This window comes from Camelus ferus, chromosome 14 (assembly GCF_009834535.1).
Source record: "Camelus ferus isolate YT-003-E chromosome 14, BCGSAC_Cfer_1.0, whole genome shotgun sequence".
NCBI classification, from domain to species: Eukaryota; Metazoa; Chordata; class Mammalia; order Artiodactyla; family Camelidae; genus Camelus; species Camelus ferus.
In genome coordinates, this window is record NC_045709.1 from 14,583,965 (window position 1) to 14,604,626 (window position 20,662).

Genomic DNA, 20,662 nt, shown 5'->3' on the forward strand with positions numbered 1-20,662 from the left:
CATTCTGATATTTTAGGAGGTATTGGTTGGATCCAGACATAATTTCATGCTTCAATTTCCTTACCTTTTTTTGGTTTTAATTGTTTTTTTTTTCTCTTTTTGCTTAACGGCAAATATTAGTGGGGTTTTTGGCTTTTGTAAATCCCACAGCAATTCAGACAGGTGCTGTTTCTGCAGTTCTTGCTATTCGTTGGGGTGTCTTTGATACCCAGAGTATTAAATTTCAAGTTAAGGGTCAGTCTAACACAAAGTTTTTGGCTCTGATAAACTGGAATAAAGCTGACAGTATGATAACCAACCAGCAAGTCATTATCTTTAGTAATTTCCAGTTCCACCTCTAAATAGATTTTTATATCATTTTCTTTAAACCATCTGTGATCTTCGCTATCTTGCCATTGTTGTTTAATTTCACCCACAGTAAACAACCCAAAACTTTCAAAGCAAGTTTTGGGCTATTTTGCTCAAATATACTTTGACTTAAGTACAGTAACTTATTTCATTGTGGTAGTAGAAATTATACCAAAAAACTCTGGGATGGCTTAGCGTGTATTGGAAGCACGGATGGTAATGAGAAGCTTTACTTCATCTGGCTACTTTCAAATGGCCTTTCAAGCACATACCTCACGTCCAGTCTTGAATGCCACCTACTGATGATTCTCTGATCAAGAATATAACCTGTCTCTTAAGTCTCTGCTCAGCTAAGGAAGAAATTAAACCCTGACTATCCAGAGCCATTTGACCAGATCGAGACTATGTATTTTTCCCATTCAGAACCATTACCTTTGTTAATTTACAGTTATCGATGACATGAACACATTCATTGAAAAGCGAATTTTTACAAAAATCACAAAACACAATCAACTTTAATATAACTGCATTAAGACTGGCTGCATCTCTAGGGATGGGAAGGAGTTTAGAATTATGATTGAAATAAAAGGAGTCAAAATGTGGATCAGATAGACAATGTAAATATATTTGCACAGCTTAATAAGCTTGTTAACGTACGGAAACCATCTTGGATTTTCCTGAATTCCTGAATAGTGTAATAGATTCTAAATGACAGCACTGCATGGTGTGTGGTCTTGGCTTCGGTGGCCAGCTCCTTCCTCTCCCTTGAGCTGTCACTTTCCTCTTAACACAACATTATCTTTTTTGGAGCCTCACACTCTTCCCCAGGATTCTCTTCCAGTCTTTGAATCCGACAAATGAGGCAGAGGAGCCTCAAAGTGACAGCACTGATTAAACACAAGTTTTCTCTCCTTGTTGTTGCTGGAACCAAGCCCACGTCACCCTCTCAAAGTTGTCATCCTTTTGGAAGTTTTCAGTGTGCTTTGTCTAAGAAGATGTGGAAAAGAGTGTTTATTTTCTCTTTCAACAAACCCATTCCATACTGTTACACGAGTACTTTAAAATTCTTCCCTTTTAAAATTATTTTATTCTTAAAGTTAAAAAGTTTCCTTTGTGGAAGCACAAACCACTCCATGTTTTTGTTTTGATGCTAATTATTAGCTTAGTATATAAAATGACAAACAGACAATTGCCTATCTCCGATTAGCACAGAATTCTGACAAAGACTGGTTCTGCCAGCTAAATTATGGCCCGTATGTCTTGTTGGGGAATGCTTGGAGCATCCTCGCATTGAGAGGGATCCCAAGTTGTGTCTACTGATAACCGTGTAGTTAGAAGTAATGATCGCCTTACAGTATAATACCTACGTCCTGCACAATCCGGGTCATTGCAGCCTCGGATGGTTTTCACTTGTGTTGCAATTTTGCATTTGAGATCACTTGATCTCTGCTATCTAATCTGATCATCAAAAAACTTGGTGAGATGAAAGTGAACACTGGCATTAGCCTTCATCCAGTGCGAATCAATGACCACTGAGAATACGAGGGGACTTGACTGAGTCCCGTGCTGACAGGCCAAGTCTCGAGCCCAGAGTTCCAGTTCCCTTCCCACCATCACATTCACACTGTCTTTCCACAAAGCCTTCAGAAACACCCTTCTTGTTGTGGCCCTGTGGGTGTGTTTTTAAGAGCCACACGCATCTTGAGAAAAGCATAGTTGGAACCAATAACAGTCTGCTAAGTGAATAGAAAGGGGGTTTCCTGAATTTGTACTATTTGTACCACTTCTACTGAGACATAATGTATGAAACACACGTTGGAGCGTGTTTTGAAAACATTGGCTGAGTATTTGATAACGTGTTAAGTGTGCTTTTCTATTTTTGAAACCCTGGTTCACTTATTTTTATGTGAATACCTGTTCCATGGCCTTGGGTGCTTGCACTGTTAATTTAAAAATAGGACAAGGATTTAGATAAAAGTAAATGGGCTAGGATTAGTCCTAGGCCACTTTACCTGCAATTATGAAGGCTTTTTAGCATTTTTGCCTATTCCTGGTTATAGACTTACTAGCACAGAAAAAAAGCCATTACGAAATCTTTAATTTCAAAATGCTTTGACCTAACTTTTTGAAGGATCAGTCATTTTATAATTTGTCATCGTTTGGTACATATGTTACTTTCTTTTTTATGTGGTCCACATCTATTTAATTGTCTATCTTCATTAAACGATTCTCTGTTAAGGAGTCACTTTTAAAATAAACATTTAGTTTTATATGTTTATTTTCTTTTTTCAGCTTTATTGGGATATAACTGATAAATAAAATTGTAAGACACTTATAGTGTACCTTAAAATGATTTTACATATATATAGTATATATATGAAGGATTCCCCCTATCTAGTTAATACATTTGTCATCTCAAATATTTATCTTTTTTCCCTTTTATTTGGTGAGAACATTCAAGTTCTGTTCTCTTAGCGAATTTCAGTTGTACAGTGTTACCAACTGCAGTCACTATGCCAAACATTAGATCCTCAGATCTTATTCCTCTTATATAATTACATTTATTTTGAAGTCAGCTCATGAAGTTTGTAAGCTGACCACTCTTGAAACCTTTTGTCTATAAACGAGTATGACTTGGCTTCCTCGTGCGTGTGGGTCTGTGGTTGGCCCTGTGTGGATGGAAGAAAAGCAAGGTGGTTTATTCTGCTTGCTTTTGGGATTTTATTTGACTTTACAAAATGTTTAGCAAACACTCCCATCAAACTTAGAAATTACACAGGTATTTTAAGAAGCTGTTTCCGGATCCATTTTCAGTTTTTAAGTTACCTCAGGTGGCAAATGTACTTCTGATTTTGAAGTTTTCTGCGAACATAAATATACCTAAACCCCCCAAAAACTTTCTATTTTGAATTCAGTTTCGTATCTTTCCGAGGGCTGTTCAATAGCAGTATTTCTGTCACCAATCTGAAGATGAACAAAGGCAGGAATGATGATTTATTTTTTTCCCTCCAGTATACAAATCTGTTGCTGACAAAGCTGGATTAAAAATCAAAATCTGTCTTTTTCATTAGTTTTTAATCATGCCCCCATTGTTTAAGAAATCACAGGTATCTCTCACTTCTAGGTAGAAAAGGAAAAATCAACGAGTACGAAAAAGGAAATGAGTTTACCTTAGTGTAAATTTAAATATATTCCTCTCCTCCTTAGGAGAGAGTTACGTGTGTGGCTCCATAGAGCCCTTCAAGAAGCTGGAGTACACCAAGAACGTGAACCCCAACTGGTCGGTGAATGTCAAGACCACCTCGGCTTCGCGGGCGGTGTCGTCACTGGCCACTGCCAAAGGGAGCCCCTCAGAGGTGCGGGAGAATAAGGATTTCATTCGGCCCAAGCTGGTCACCATCATCAGAAGTGGAGTGAAGCCGCGGAAAGCCGTCAGGATTCTGCTGAACAAGAAGACCGCTCATTCCTTTGAGCAGGTTCTCACTGATATAACGGACGCCATCAAGCTGGACTCGGGAGTGGTGAAACGCCTGTACACCCTGGACGGGAAGCAGGTAAGGGCGGGATTGTGGTATGACCTGGGCTTCACGGGCAGGAAACCTGGCAGATGGGGAATTTATGCAGCATGTGATGGGGACCTGAAACATACATGTTACTGACGTGGAGGGAGTTGGGTCATTTCGTCCATGAATACATAGCTGTTGCCCTTACATCAGTACAAGGGTAGAATTAGCACAGGATTATCCATAGGAATAAAGTATGAATACAGACCTCTGAAGCTTAAATGATTACTCAGAGATTTCTACTTTTACAGCTATTAATTGCTTAACATAATGGTGCTTTTTCAGCCATCTGTTTTCAATTTGGTTGTATAGCAGTGTCTTACCACCTTGAGCAGGGATGAAGTGTTAAGGTGAACTCTGACCAATAGAGAAAAATCTAAGTCCTTTCTTTGGCCTAAATAGTATTTCATAATTTTATGTCTCAGTAATGTTCACTACTGAGATTTATTTAAATTTTATAGATTTTTAAGTACATATCTAAGGTGGTGAAATATTTCCATCTGGATGGCTTTGAGAGGCATATTTCTAGAATATTATACATGAAAACAATTTTAGAATTAAAATGAAAGGGAGGTTTCTTTAGCAGTGGAATATACTCAGTTGACTTGAGTGAGTGGACATTTTAATGTGCATTACTCAGGTGAACTTGAAGTCTTGTGTGGACTCTGTAAAGATCTGGCAGAACCCTCATGGTGAGCTGAATAAAAGATACATCTGTGATGAAATTTGCTGGTCATTCAGAGTTTACCAGTATCTTTTTGTTTAAGTGACAATTTTTTTAACACACTAGCTTTGCTTGAAATTAATTTTTAATGTGGATCTGTCATATGCTTCTTAAAAATTATGTTGAGGGGTAATTTGAATGATTTGTATATAAAGTACATATTAAAAACCAAAACTAGAGTCATAGATTAAAAGATTGATCTTATTAAATAGAAGACTCATACAAGTTCTTGAAGGCTAACACGTTCAAACTTTATGAATTAGAAATAGATGCAAATACTACAGGGTGTTAGTCATGAAAAAAATTCCTCCTCCAAGGACTCATTCAAATGCTCTGAATTACAAAAATTATTACGAAAAAAGAATGATTTGCTGGTTGTTCATTTATGCTCGCTGGTCCTCTACTTGTCTCATAAAACTTCCCCTAAGTGTTATGTGGGTAAAGATTCTTAGTAAGGAGACTCCCAGTTTTCTAGATCTAAGAGGATGTGGCCTGAATGCCATCAATATATCAGTGATCAGAAAGTCCACTGTTGGCTTATGGATTATAACAACAAGATGGCAAGGTTGACATTTAAATGTTTAAGATGCCCTTTAGGGGTTCCCTTTGTAATGAATTAGTCAACCGTCTCGTGGTTCTGCATTTTTTTTTGTGATTTTTCTCAAGATGGGAGTTTACCTGTTTCCCTAAAGAGTAAAACTTACAACGAAGCATGCATATTGATAAACCTGCCTCCTCCTGCCTTGCTTCAGAATTCTGGGGTTCCAGATTGCTATACACTGAATCTAAAAATCAGCTTTAATTATGTAAGCTGAATTCTGCCATCAAGTGATCATTTGTTTATTCCAAGAACGAATTCCTAGGATAGACACTATGTTGTTCTCAGTAGTTTTTTTCTTTTCAGGAATATATCTCGTGTCTATATTCTATAATGGCTGTTTTTGTTACCGAACGAAACTTAGGTCCAATCGCCTGATGCAAAGCAGAGCCAGTCTACCGACACCAGGTTGTAGGGAAGGAAAGTATGGGCGGCTCATGCTCAAAAGACCCAAACTCCCCCATGACTTTTAGGGAAGTGTTTTTAAAGGCAAGGCGAGGGACAGGGTCTCAGGGTGTGGGATCAGCTCATGTCCATCCCTCTAATTGGCTGTTGGTGAGGTAAGAGGGTGGTATTTCAGGAGTCAACATCCTCAGCCTTCTGGTTCCAGCCAGCCTGGGGTCTCCGTGCTGGTGGTCAGTGTGCAGTTAACGCCTTCCACCTGGTGGGGGCTTTAGTACCTGCAAAGCAGCTCAGGCACATGGCTCAGGATATTAAGTATAGCCCTCGAGGAGGGACTAAAGGTCCTTGACTTTGTTTTATGGCTGAACTGATATTATGTTGTCTTGCTTGACTGTTTTCCTTTGTTTCTGCGTTTTCTCACCTCTCTGATTAAATATGCCCCTTGGAGCTTGGGGAAGCTAAAGCTTTTCTAAAAACAAGAGCCAGGGGATGGGGGTGGAGGGGTTGGGGATGGGGGGCTTCTGTCCCTGAGAAGGCCTTGCAGGGTCCTGCTCAGTTTCATTTTTGCTGTGGTTTACATGTAAATAATGCAAAGTAGTGGAAAAGGATCCAAGGTTTAATGTCAAAAGACTAGGATTCAAATCTTGGCTCAGCCAGATTTTTTTTTTTTTTTGGCAAATAACTGAGCCTCATTAGATTCATCAGTAAAACATGGGTAGAATGATCACCTCTGTTTCACAGAGTGCTTGTGGGAACCACTATGATAAATGTGTTGAAGCAGTTTTGAGCTATAATAATAATAGTAATAGCTTTATTAGTTTTATTAAGCATTATTCTAATTGCTTTGCATGTATTAGCATGTTTACTCCTAACAGCTCAATTATATCCCCATTTAACAGATGAAGATATTAAGGCACAGAACTTGTTAATTAAAAAAAACAAGTCCAAGACTACACAGATATAAAAGGCAGAGGTGGAATCTGAACTAGTCTCTGTCCAGAGCGTGTGCTCATAACCATTGTACCACAGCAGATTCTATTAAAACACCAAAGAGATGCAAATGTACAGAAAAGAATTTTCGAGTGAGTAATTTGTCTAAGGAGTATCATCTGAAAGTTTTCTGCTATGAGTTTTTTCCCTGCAGTCATTCTGCTGACGGTTGTATTCAACTGATTTGTGTGTGTGTGTGGCGCTGATTCAGTTCAGTTCTTGGGAGCTGATAAAGTAGAAAGAATATAAAGACTTTGTGCTTGGGTTCCCCGTAGGGACAAAGATGCCTTCCTCATGGACCCCAGGAGTCTTTAGAATCGTTTCTGTTCAAAAGAGAAATCTGCCCTCATAAGCCATTTGTGAGAAGGATTCTTTGACAGCCAGGGCTATGACTAGGGCTTGATAAGCCTCTGAGAGTAAACCAGGTTCCTCCAAGCCTTCTTGTGCCACTATGCTCTGCCATATGTAGTAGGCTGGCACCCTGTGCTGCCACCATCTTTCCCTGCCCATTGTGGCATTAGGTTCACATGCTGTCCACAGTACATCACCCTTAAAGGTCACTTGTCCTGCCTCTTTTTTTTTTAATAGTATAACTGAACTCTTGCACCAAAATGCAACGCCCAGTAAAGCTTTTAAAGGGAATGTTTTTGTATCGAGGAAATAGAATTGTTTAAATAATTGATAGCTTAAGTGCTTTGGATAAATGGGTAGAGAGGAAGGTATACCAGCAGCAATGGCTTTTCAGATTGCCTTCGGGCAGCCTGCAGATGTATCCACGGGAAGGTAACTGGTGACTCTGGGATTTCTAACAATGGAACAGTGCCAGCCCATGGGTGTCTGCTGTTACATATGGCACCCAGAGATGGGTGCTGAAGTGTGTGGACCACAGGCCCCTCTCACTTGTTTCTGCCACCTCTTGGTCTTCTTTGCTTATTGGCCTCTTGGCTCTGCTTTAAGTCCTAACCTATGAGTTCATTATACAGTGCTTTTTTGAGGTTTTTCGGCTGAGATTAGGAAATCAACATATTGTAAGTGCTGCACCGTACAGAAGACATTTTGCAGGAAGCTGCAATTCTTTATCCAAGAGCCTTGAAGCTTCTGGTTAAAAGGTTGCTGCAACCTTGCCTCCCCCTCCTCACACCTTTCAGGGGGCGTCTGCTCACCATATGATCAGGCACTTTTGCTGTCTTGGCTGGGGAGTTCAGGGCACTTGCTGTGTCTTATTTTCAGTGATGCATTATTTATCTGGGCGTTGATTAAGGGCTCCGGAAGGACAGGGGGCATTTTCTAACTGAAGGTTAAAATCACTTGCCCTTTCTCCATATTCAAGGGAGGCTCTGCAGGGTGTGTGAGTCTTTCCCTCTTACCCCAGTCCGGACTCTGGATGTTGGGAGTTTTCTGTGGGTTATTCACTCCCCCTGCCCGGCAACTACTCCCAGAGGTCGTTTGGAGTGTGAGTTTTTTAAGTGATTAAAATAAGCCCCCAAAGTACAAGATTTGCTGAAAAGATACACTCGCCTATCTTCTGAGTCCTTTTTTGGAACAGCTAATCAGGCTGTCTTGAACTGCTTAGTCTTCGGCATCTGTGATTACTGAATCCTTGACTTAGAAACATAAACAACAGCAAGTCTTAGAACAGCTAGTGCCTAAGCAGGCAATTTATACTGTAAAGATCGTAGATAAGGCACTTCCCAATTTTCCCCTCCTTTCCCACTGAAATATAGTCATGAGAAGCCAGATTGCTCTTTAAGTAGAAAATATACGCGCATTCCCCATTTTATCTGCTCTTTGACGTTGAAGATCTGTGTAAAGTAATAGCGTGCTTTAGTAGCAGGGGACAAACTCAAGGATGTTGTATTTTTAGCTTATAGGCATGTCACGTAGGTCGTGCACTTTGTAAGATCCACCAGCGCTAGCGTGCCAGAGTGAGCGAACAACTTACTGTCTTCCTAGCAGGAGAACACTGGGAGTAACTCAGCTAAAGTAAAGGTACTCAGAAACTGATCTAGATGTAGACTGAGAACAGGCCTCATAGCTGCTGTCTTAGTTCCCTAGGGCTATAATAACAGAGTACCACAGACTGGGGGGCTTAAATACAAGATCAATTTATTTCTCCCCGTCCTGTAGGCTGGAAGTCGAGTATCAAGGAGCCAGCACGTTTGGTCTGATGAGAGCCCTCCTTCTGCTTGTGCAGTGTTCTCACGTGGCAGAAGGGGCCAGGGACTTCCATAGGATCTCTTTTTTTTTCACTTTTTTAAATTGAAGTATAGGTGATTTACAATGTTGTGTTAATTTCTGGTGTACAGCATAGTGATTCACTTGTACATATACTAAAAACCACTGTATATAAAATAAACAACAAGGTCCTACTGTATCGCACAGGGAACTATATTCAATACCTTGTAATGGCCTATAATGAAAAAGAATATGAAATGGGTATCTTTTATAAGGGCACTGATCCCATCATGAGGGCTTCCCCATATGACCTAATCACTCTGCAAAGTACCCCCCCAGTATAATCACCTTGGGGGTTAGGTTTCAACATACGAGGTTTTGGGGGACACAAACATTCTGACCAAAGCAGCTGCCTTATAGAGGAAATCCCAGGAGCTGTCAAAAAATTAATCAATTACTACGCCTTTTCTATACCTTTTGATCGTTGATCTCCTCACCTATAATAAACATAAAGCTCAAAAGATGCTTGTAAATGAGTCATAATTGCAGCCGTTTATTTTAGGTAATTGGTATATGAGGGTATTGGATTTCAGGAAATGGTAACATGATCAATAGGAATCTTATCAATCAGAGATCACAAACTAGTCTTTGTTTTTTCTCCTTTTGATTTTTAATATCTAATTCTAGTCTGCAGTGAAAATAATTTGGCTCATCCTTGAGTTTAGAGAGCTTAGACTGTTTCTTCCCCACACCAGTTAAAAAAGTGGGACCCATTACTACCACATCTGACCTGGGCTGTAGCAATTCACGAGCATAGAGGATGTGAAAACGAAAGGTTTCAGGATGAAAAAGAAGAATTTAGGATGTGAAAGAATTTGGTTGGACTGGAAAAGGAGATTTTCTGTACCTGTTGGTAATAGCGTTTTTCCTTTTTTAAAATTAAAACTTCTGTGACGGCTGTAATTAAGTTCTTTAAGCATATTTAAACCTGTTATTCTTGGTATATAGAGTTTTACTATTGTGATTTGGTATATTACCTATGTTGTGAAAGTGAATGTAACACCTTTTAGTTTTGTTTGCAACTGGTGTAAAAAACAATTGGTACAAATAATTTAGCTTACGTTTTAAAATGTCGAATTAAAATTTCCTACAAAAGCTCAGAGCACATGTTAAACCATCCTCATGATTTGCTAGAGCTCTGAGTTGCTGGACAGTTTTAGCTGTCTGGTAAGAATCGTTATGATACTTAGGGAATTTAAGTGTCCAGAATGGAATGTGCTATTTTGGGTTGCTATTCAGGACTCATAAGCTACACCTGTCCTTCTGAAACGATTAATTCCCCCAAATTGGGGAGAGTTAAGTCTTTTCCTTCCAGCCTGAGCTTCTGCGACAATGTAATGAATTACAGGTGCCTGCAGTGGTGTAAATTTTAATGCTTCGATTGGCCCCAGCAAAAGTCAGTTTTCTGTAAATTGAATTCTAATCTGCTATAAAATGAATTCTGAGTTCCCCAGTGACCCGCTGCTGAACTGAAGTTGTGTTCCCTGAAGCCCTGCCTCTGGTGTGCTCAGGGTGCTTGGGGCACTCTCCCAAGGCTGTCAGCTTTGCGATCATCTCCTTGTGGTGACTTGTGCTTTTGCAGAGACCGAGAGCCTGATTTGGCCTGTGAGGGAGCATGTTGGAATGATGGAAAAAAACTTGGACTTTAACGTCAGCTGTGCCTGAGCTCAGATTTCAGTCTGAAGAATCTAGCTTGATCTAATTTCTCATTCGGGCATGGAAAACTTAGTTCCCAACTTAAGTGATTATTTAAGTTTGAAAGTCCTGTATTTTGAATTTACTTGTAATGAGGAAATTTGCTTACGTATGTTGTAATTTAAGCATAGATGTATACAGTGACATAATATAGAGGAGAAACACTAGTTTTTATAGACTAGTTTCAAACACATAGTCTTAAGACTGATAGACTTGGGGTCGTCTGTCCTCTACCCCTGGTCATGGTGAAATCTGTTTTCCCACTGGGGAGTTGAACTCTCTGGTACTCCTCCGTTTTCTCATCTGTATAATGGGAATAATAATAATGCCTGCTTTATAAGTTGTCATGAGGATTAAATGAGACAATCTGACAAACTTAGCACTACAGTAGGCTCTCAATGATTGGTAGGTAGTTCTTATACCTGAAAAGCTGAGGGTAAATTGTTTTTTTGTTTTTGAAAGACAGCCATATTTTAAATGTGTTGAGGGAACTCACTATTTAAAATTCTCGTTTAATAACTACTAATCATATCTACCTTTGTAAATGTGTCTTTTCATATGAAAATGTGTTACAGTATGATGCAAAGAGCATGGAATTTGAAAGGAGATGCTTATAAGATCAAATCCTGACTTCATCACTCATCAGCCGTGTGGCCTTTGGCAAGCCAATGAAACTTTGAATCTCAGTTTTCTCTTTAAAATGGCAATAAAAATGCATACTTTTATTGGTGGGATAATTAATTGAGAAAATATATATAAGGGCCTTGGCTTGACATATGGTAGGTCCTCTATAACTACTAGTCTTCTCCCTTCTGTTTTCCTACTCCAGGCTTTCTTAAAAATACAGGACACTTGTATAATGTTGTTGACATAGAATTGGTCATTTTGCATTGTTTCCATTGTCTGTACCGTGACTAAACTGCTACTGAGTATGTTCTTATCTTTCCATTTATCGTCAATCAGTTGTGAATGTAGCCTAGATACTACTTTCTTTTTTATCACTTTTTTCTTCAGTTGTACCAGGTATTCCTTAAGGGTGACCTATTGGCAACCCATTACAATAACGTAACATTGACATTATTATTACTGTCACTGGTTGAACACTTCTCTGTGCCTGGTGCCATGGGCTAGTTACTGAGTTATATCCATCCCACTGAATTATCACCACAGCTCTGCAAAGCAAGAACCTTATTATTTCTCAAGATGAATTCAAAGGTGGCCTCATGTATGAAATATTTCCTGACCTCCCCATGTAGAACTGACCGCTCCCTCTCCTGGGGCTCCATTCACTGTCCTCTGTCCATCCAGATGGCCCCACAATTCTTGATTCTGCTGGCTTGTTGACAGCTGATGTGCCTGCCTCCCTTTTCAGAATTTATAGGATGAGGCTAGGGATGGTGTCCTATTGGCCTCTGAATCTCTAGGCCCTGGCCTGGTACATACTTGTTCAAGAAATGATAGAATGATTAAATGACTGGACCTTTGACCATTTTGCCATGACCTGCCCCTTTGGAATAAGCACATTGCTTCCAGTGATTTGCAGAGCACAGGTCATGACCATTTAGGAGCTGACTGGTCACCCTGGGCTGTGCTGGAGTGTCACCGTCTGTGTTGGGGGTGCTCTCTGCACCAAAACCAGACTCTAAGGTGTTCATCATGGGGCTGGTTTTCTAGCTCAAGCACCTGCTTCATTGAAGACTGGGATAATGAATCAAAAACTCATCTGCCAATTTTAGAGCATTTCTCAATTGAAAGAACTTGTATCGTGTGGGGAAACAATAGACATACTGCTAGAAATTTCTCACCATGTGAGTCAGGAAAATTGCCCTAAATCTTTCTGACATTGCCGCAGCCATCCAGTGCATAAAGAGAAGAGCTAATCGATACGTCCTATGGATTGAGAAATTGGTGATAGGCCAGTAGGAGATTGGCATGAAGAGCATCTGGCCCAATTACTGCAGAGAAGCAAACCTGCAGTGTTCAAGGGCGTTCGTGGTGCTGAGTACAATATGTTGCAGCAGATTTTTCTGATTAGTTTAAGTCCTCGAAACTAAATTAAATGAAAGAAGGTAGTTTCAGAAATTAAATGGAAATTAAAAAATTCAATTTTAAATCTGAACTATGTCATAAACAACATGCCACAGAAACAAAAGGACAGATGGGAGATTTATGTTTTAATTGGCTTTTCCCCATTGTAAGATTAATGAATGATCTTTATAAAGGATTTGGGAGCAAGTGAGAAAATATTAAGATAAATTAAAATGACCTACAGTCTCATTGACAAGATGGCACTTATTAAAGTTTTAGCCAATTTTTTTGCTTTTTTCTTTAAAAAAAAAGTTCAGATTCTACTCTATACACAATTTGGTTTCTTGCTTATAATTTCACATGATACTACGTACATTCATGTGGGAGATGTCTTGAAATTATGAAGCCATTCCTTCTCTAATTTTGTTATTTTCTTGCCCAGTGTAGGATCCTTGGAAGGCAAGCTGTCCAGTGTGATTCCCTCTCTAGTAACTCATGAACAGACTATCTCCTATCTGAGTTCTGACTTACGGCTGAGAGTTACAGACTTATAAAGTCAGATTGAGAGGCAAATATTGTGTGGAGTAGTGACTCTTGAGATGTTGTTCAATGTCATCAGTTACTGGAGGTTAAAAGTATCTCAGAATTCATCCACTCTGCCTAGAATCCTCTTGGGGAAAAAATTATCACATTTCAAAACCTGTCTGATTCAATAAGTCTAGTATTGTTTCATAAATATCAGCTTAGGCTTTTTATGTCCATTGGAGCACAATCACTCTGATCCTGTACAAGTCTCTCCCTAAGGGAAAAACACAAGGTAATTCTCTTTCTGTGCCTAATCACTTCTGCTTTGTGTTCTAACCATTCGTGAACTTGTGTAACACCAGAACACCTTGGAGAAAGAAGATGGTGCTTTATTAACTTCTGTACCCTTGACTACCCTTATTAGATGCTTAATAATTATTAAGTGATGCTTCTTGATTTTAACTTGTGGCTCAGACTCCAATAAGTAGAATCACATAATTATAGGACTAGCAGTGTCTCTACGAGAGATCTTTCTGCTCTCTTTTTTTCTCCACTTGGAAGACTACAAACTAAATTTAATTTGGTAGGTAGTAAGATACAATCAATATTTTATTTTTAAAAAATCTCCTGTAAGAAAACAATTCAAGGTAAGCATTATCTTGAAAGAAAAAAAGAGATATTTTACTTCTGATGCTTTTTCATAGTAACACTGTAGGGACTAGTAACTAGTTATGCAACAAAACAAATTGTGGAAAGTCCTGCTGTAAGCTCAGGTATGTACTCCACCTGTGTTCTTAAAAACCTTGCTCCCAAGAGTGGTCGGAAGACAGGAGCAGTAGTGCCACCAGCGAGCTCGTAGAAATGCACCTGCTCAAGCCCCACCCTAGACCTGCTGCTGAATCAGAATCAAGATCCTCACGTGGTCCACATTCAAATTAAACTTGGGAAGCACTGATCAGGCGATTGAACACTGTGAATAGGGAGAGCATCAGAATCCGAAGCCCTAAAGAGGGTAAAGCCAGGCTGCTACTCTGTAGACGGACTTAAATATTCACTTTAGCTTACTTAGCAGTTTTATTTGCATCCTCTCAATGTCAGTGTTAACATCAGATGGCAAGGTATGGTTGCCATCAGCCAAGTTTTGGATAGCAGCCGGTCCATTAGAATGAGGTGTGCACCCACTGCAGTCGGGCCTCAATGGGCCGCCCGTGTGTGGGCGATGGATGACTTCCTGTATGGAGAATAAGTGAGGACATGCAGGGAAGGCTGAACAATTACTGTGGAAACGCTGATCCTGATGGAAGGCTTAATGCCCATGGTTGCCGCTAGGTCCCTGTGCGTGCTCTTAGACGTTATCTGTATGCGCCCCTCAATGGGCTGTGCATATTTAATGTTTTCCTCATGGTTCTTCTGGATAGCTTCCATGGGGATGATTGGAAGTCATTAAAACCCTCCGTGAGAGTTGGTTTTAGATTTCCAACTGTTGTCAGGCAGAGTCCCTATGCAGGAGAAAATTCTCAATGTGGAAATGTCCAGAAGAACATGGGGAGATTTTTAATATGTGCAGGAAGTAGAGGGGCAACTTCTCAATTTCATTTCAGCCTTGATCTCGTACTAATCAACTGGGTCGACTAGTTATTTCCCTTGTTTCTACATCTGTAATACAGAGGTAACCTATCTCATGACACTGCTGATATGGTAGAGGAGAAACCTTTAGTTAGTGCCTGGCATATGGTAAGCATTCAAGAAACGCTAGCTGCTGTTGTGTTCTTGTTGATGTTAATAGCCCTGAGTTAGGTTCAATATACAGACGATTTTATGCTCTTTTCTGCAAAACCTCATACCCAGGGACAGCTCCAGTCCTTTACTTTCCTGGAAACCCAACTACTCAGCAATATTCATGCCAGCTCTTTCCAGCTGCTGCAATAGAAAATATCTTCCAACTCTTGATCACGACATGACGTATTATCCGTCTTTGGCTGGCACAGAGCTGGTGCTACATGCCCGAACTGGTCTGACACCCTTCCTTCAGTTTCTGTTAAACCAAATTACAGAGCAAACAGGATGAAGGAAACGTCTAATGAGCAGAATCCTTCTACAGTGGGCTCATTTACATTAAGGTCCTTCCAGATGAGAAGCCATCAGAGACAGAGATATGCAATAATTTAAATACATAGTAAGGCTTCATTTTTCCCTTTGAAAAAAGTGATTTTAAGACCTTGGAAAAAAACAGTGTCATTACTGTTGCTGACACTCAAAACATACCCACATCTCCTCTAGTTCTTCCCCTCATTCTCCTGTGCCCCAAAATGTACCTATGTGGGGGTAAAAATTGCCAATATCAGTTCTCAGACATTTTGATATTCTTGCAAAAGCTTGAAAATAACTTCTTTCTTACGTTGACTGATGCAAGGAGAAAATGGTGATTTTTCAGATCTGATTGACAACACACCTCATGGGGAAAGTTCAGGGTAGTGAAACTGAGGGCTAGTCCATTTATTATTTCTTTTCAAGGCATCTAAAATATGCCACAAGCTTTGAACAAAGGGACTAATTTAAACGTAAAGCTATCTACTAGCATGCTGGGACACAAAAGTAGGCTTTTAACATTATTTGTATTCTGAATGTGCTAGAAGTGTTATTTGTTAATCTATAAAGTAGAACACACCTTTCAGTTATTTAAAATGTAAAGGTAATGTTGCTTAAGAGGATCTTGGCCGTCACATTTCCAAACAATGCAAGGACATCCTCGAGTACGAGTACCAATCACATCCTACTTTGTGAACAAACAAATATGAGAACGCAAGTTTCCCTAGCAGTGAATCTAGGGGGCCCTAAATCATCTCTTGAGGAATTCTTCCAAGTCTTCCCCCTACCCAGTGAAGGAAAACTGAGACATTCCCAACTCGTGACACAAAGCCCATACTGATCTAACACATGTACGAGAACACGCATGTTCTCAACGTTAGAGGGCACGTGAATTAAACTGTTAAAGCGGGACCATTTCAATAGAACCCACGAGAAATTCTTGATCCCATTTGGCCTCTAAGCATCTCTCTTTTTTACAAATTATCATAAAGATTTCCATTCCTAACAGTGGAAAAAGAACACTCTTAATGGAATGCATCACCCAGAAATCCAGCCATTTTATAGAAGGGGAATATTGTTGAATTTCAAAATATGTCAACTTAAAAAAATGTTTCTAGCTTTATTAAGGTACAGTTTACATACCATAAATTTTACCGTTTTAGTGTACTCCTCAGTGATTTCATACATTCATTGAGTTTTGCAGCCATCACCACAACCCAGTCAGTGTTGAGACACTGTGGCCACAGAAAGTTCCCTCCCACCCATGTGCTGTCCTTCCCTGCTCCCACCGCCAGACCAGCAACCCCCGGTCTGCTTTTTAATTGCCTCAACTTTTAAATGCTGACCCCATGCTTTTACACGCATCTATAGAAGAGACTTTTTTCTACCTGTGAAGTCATTTGTATAATCATGGATTAACGAAGTGCATCATTCTTTAATCCTTTTCTGGGGTCTTTGTCCTCTCCAGCTCAGTGTGACTAGCGCTGGGGCTCAGTGGGGTTTTGTCAGTAACTCTAAGTGGAGAAGATGATGCAGCCAGTTCCAGTACAGCAAAGCACTTATTGTTTTTGCATGCTTTGCACATATGGTATTTCTGAATCAATTCCAAACTTAGGCAGCTAAGAGGAAAAACACTTAACGTTCATGGCAGGGTGGAATAACAGTGATTGTCCTCTGATGCCCCAGGGGTGCTCCCCAGACATCAGTTTTTCATTCCTGCCTTCTCCATGCTCCATTTGGAGATACTTTTCTTTGTAGCAGTCCAAAATACCATGTATGGGCTGACTAGATTTCAAATTATATTAACATATTTCAAGCCGTATATCTTTTTTGCTTTTTTCATCGCTAAAATATGCTTTCCATGTGCTTTGTCTGTTTCTTGGAGGAGATCCAGTTATTTTGTAATCTCTCTCTTCCCCTCTTCATGATTTGCTTTTCCCACTTGCCCTTTCATAACTTTACTATTCAAGATCTTTGAGGGCTTTTGAAAAAATTACCTGTTTCTCTCTTCTCAGGGAAAAAGACTTCACTGCGAAGTGGAATATCCTACCATACAGTACAGCTGCACCTGGGGAAATTCTGTCCATTGAGCCGTCGTTGAATGCCTTTGTGATTCAGTGTTCAGATGCTGCTGGCTTTTAGATTCCAGAGAAATTTGTATGTTCATTATCTGTATCTATGTCCATATGTCTATGTATCCCTTTTCTTTATGTTCAAGGTCATCTCTAAACGCAAAACAAGGCTTAGTCTCCTCTGTGAGGCTTCTTACAGGTCGAGAAAGCAAAGCTGGTCCCTGGCCAAGCTCCTTCCAACAATCCTGGGCTTATTTTTAGGCACAACGCTGAGGTTGTTGAGATGCTGAGATTACTATTGATTTTCACTTTCTTACCTCCCTCCTGGTGATTTGCGCGTCTGTAGAACCCAGGATTTATGGGGGTGGTGGCTGCACTGGGGAGAATCCTATATAGACAACTCTTTTCAAAACCATTAGAACTGGTTTACGGTTTTTAAGGGTCCCCCTTTCTTAGCTGCTCTCTTAACATACGAAGGTGAATGGTCTTTATTATGATTCCCTTTAGCCAAAGCTGACAACGGAGAGTAACAGTAACAAAATGGAAAAAATGTTAATTCCAATGATTTAAAGCAAATCAAAGCCCTGTATCTTTAACTGAGGTTTTCGCGTTTTATCTACAACAGTGACTCTTAAATTTAGGGGATCACCTTCCTTGTTGAGACTCTTGTAAATGCTGTGATCTGGGGATACTGTCCCCAGGAAACTTACACTTCACAGCGGAGCCAGGGTTTACGTTTTCTATTTTGTGCTTATCAGTGTTCTGTCTTATATTCTTATGTCCTTTTGGAGAGAATTTATATGTCTTTGATATTTACTCACCAAGTGACAGGAATGAAATCGTGTTTTAGATCCCTTTTCATTTCCTAGCATTCAGTAGTGATTTTCTAGAAGCAGCTAGGAGATTGAGCCCAGAAAGAGAGACGCGAGGGTGAATTCTGCGCCTGTGTTCTTTCATGCCTTTAATTACCAAAAGAAATTTCTGGTTCTTGACAAAACATTTTCCATTCACAATTATTCAGTTCAGCTGGGCGTGGGTTTGCTTTCTTTCATTTCTTTCTTTATCAGAACAAAAGCCTGGTGCTTCTGTACAAAGGAAGACACAGACATGTGGGCCCTTCATATCATCCCTGCTTCCTTTTTTCTCCTCCTTTTTCCCTTTACACCTTGATTTTCCCCCTCCCATTTGAGCCTTTACTTTGTGTGAGATAATTTCACTTTTCTTCTCATCTAATTTTTTCACTTATGGAAAATCATATTCCCGGCTTTAAGTGGTCCTTTCTTTTACAGCAGATGCTTTCCAGGTTCTTCATCATGTTGTCCTGGGCAATTCATTTTTAAAATGGTAGAGTTGCTTCCCAGCTGATTGTTCTGGAGCCCCTAGGGTGCCCAGGAGTGTGTTCTGGGGATGACATTTGTCTTAATGTCTTTAAAAAACTACAAATATAATTGTTGCTTAAAAATGTTTCCCTTAAAAAGGAATCAATTTTAGAGCCACTGAGTGTGCATCAAGGAGCCACACGTGGTAATTGGTGGAGGTCAGGCCAGAGGCCCCACGACCCATTTCTCAGTTGGTTTATCACTCAGTGGAACACCACAAATAATCAATTCTGTAGCTTTAAATTGGTTTTGTTCTCAGCCATATATTGTTCAGTTTATATTCATAATAAACTGCTGGTTAAATACAGGAAGTTAATAAGGAGCAGAACATACAGAGATAAAGCTGTACTACTTTTTATACAGTGCGTTAAGCTGTTCCTAGTACTTAAGAAAATAATACTGAAAAGAAAATATAATGATAATTTTCTCAAATTTAGTTTTTAATTACCGAGATTAAAACTCTCTGCTCTGACTGTTACTAAACAAGATATTTTTTGGTGGGAAATGTACCTCACGTTGCAAGGAACCATTATTTTTTATATTAAAAGGTGTATTTTAATTTGAGTACATTTTAATATAGACTTGATTCTAATACCAAATAATATATAGTCATTTAAAATGTTTTGTGATCAATCGTGTGTTTACCTTACAAATTAAAATTTCTTGAAAACATATAACACAGTTTGATTGGAAAGAACAAATTTTGTCTTTATATTTCATAAGTGCTTTCCAAGTTCTATTAATGTCATGTCCAATTTAAATGAAAACATTTTATTTAAAATAATGATCATTCAAAATGTCAGAATTATTAAGAAATTCCTTAGGTTGTTCAAGAGGCTGAATAGTTCTGTGAAGAGATTCTCGAAAAAAAATCGGAAAGCTATAGAGGGGTAAGTGAATGCGGGGGAGCTGATGAGACAATGACTTTGGAAATATCTTGGATCTCAGTGTCCCTAACGTGGTACTTCGATCTTATCAGGTGCTCGGTAAATGTTCATGTAAGGAATTGACATTTAATATATGGTACTTTAATCAAGTAGTGTTGTTTTCATGTAGAAAATGGCAGTCATACTACAATATATGAAAACTAGAAAGCTTGTAGCCACTATGGGAACACACCCTCACCCCCAGGAGATCCATTATACCAAAATCTCCCTTCACAGATCTTGGGACCTAGTATTACTGAATGAAGTGTTGATTTTACCCACATAGTGACTTCTGTCAATCTAAGGGGAAAATATGCCCACTTAATTATTCCAGGAGCCTTCTTAAATAATTTACCAATCTGTTCCAAGTGAAGTATACTGCCAACCGTAACAGTTAGTTGTGTGAGCACTCCTTCCTCTGCTGTCTTCAAGTAATAGGCAATCTGTAAATCAGTTACACGTTTAAGGTTGATACAGGTGAGAATTTCAAAAGATCACACGACCCATCATGTTCGTAGTTCTGAAGAACCATCATCACTCTTTCTCTTGTTCAGCGAGGCCTGATTATCACTGATGTTAACAACGCCTTCTTATTTGAAGCCGATTTTTGCCTTGACTTGCCTTATTTTCAGGGTCTCTTTTATTCAGTTCATGCCTGTTTTGTGTGGTCTGGACTCTTGACCACTATGCGTGGGATATTTAGAAGATAAAATTTATAGAATTGAGTGTTTGATGGGAAGGAGAAGAGTGGGAAAGTAAGAAAATGAAAAGGAAAGAAAAAGCATCTCAGGTGAATGAGGGGCACGTTTGGGCAGTGAGGTGGAGAGTGATGGTGTTAAATGGTAAATAATACAATATGCATAATGACCGTGGGCATGTGTTCAACCGTCGTTGTATGTTAAGCACTTTATCTGCGTTATAAAATTGATTCCTCCCACCAACCCTTGGAGGTAAGTTTTATTTTTTTTCTCTTTTACAGATGAGGAGACTGAGATTTAGAGGGATTGTATATGCTTAATATAACACAGCTGGAAAATAACTCATGAGCCAGAACTCATTTGCTGTTGCCTTCCAGTGGGAGGAGTGAAG

General features: G+C 39.5%; 1 protein-coding gene across 6 annotated transcripts in view; it reads left to right on the forward strand.

Annotated features, from left to right (window-relative positions):
* Nucleotides 1-20,662, forward strand: part of DCLK1 (doublecortin like kinase 1) — a 298,064-nt gene that overhangs the window by 15,449 nt on the left and 261,953 nt on the right. For all 6 annotated transcript variants that reach the window (XM_032496299.1, XM_032496298.1, XM_032496295.1 and 3 more), the window contains exon 3: nt 3,556-3,902. In XM_032496299.1, the coding sequence (XP_032352190.1) occupies nt 3,556-3,902 (347 nt within the window). The remainder of the gene's footprint in view (nt 1-3,555; nt 3,903-20,662) is intronic.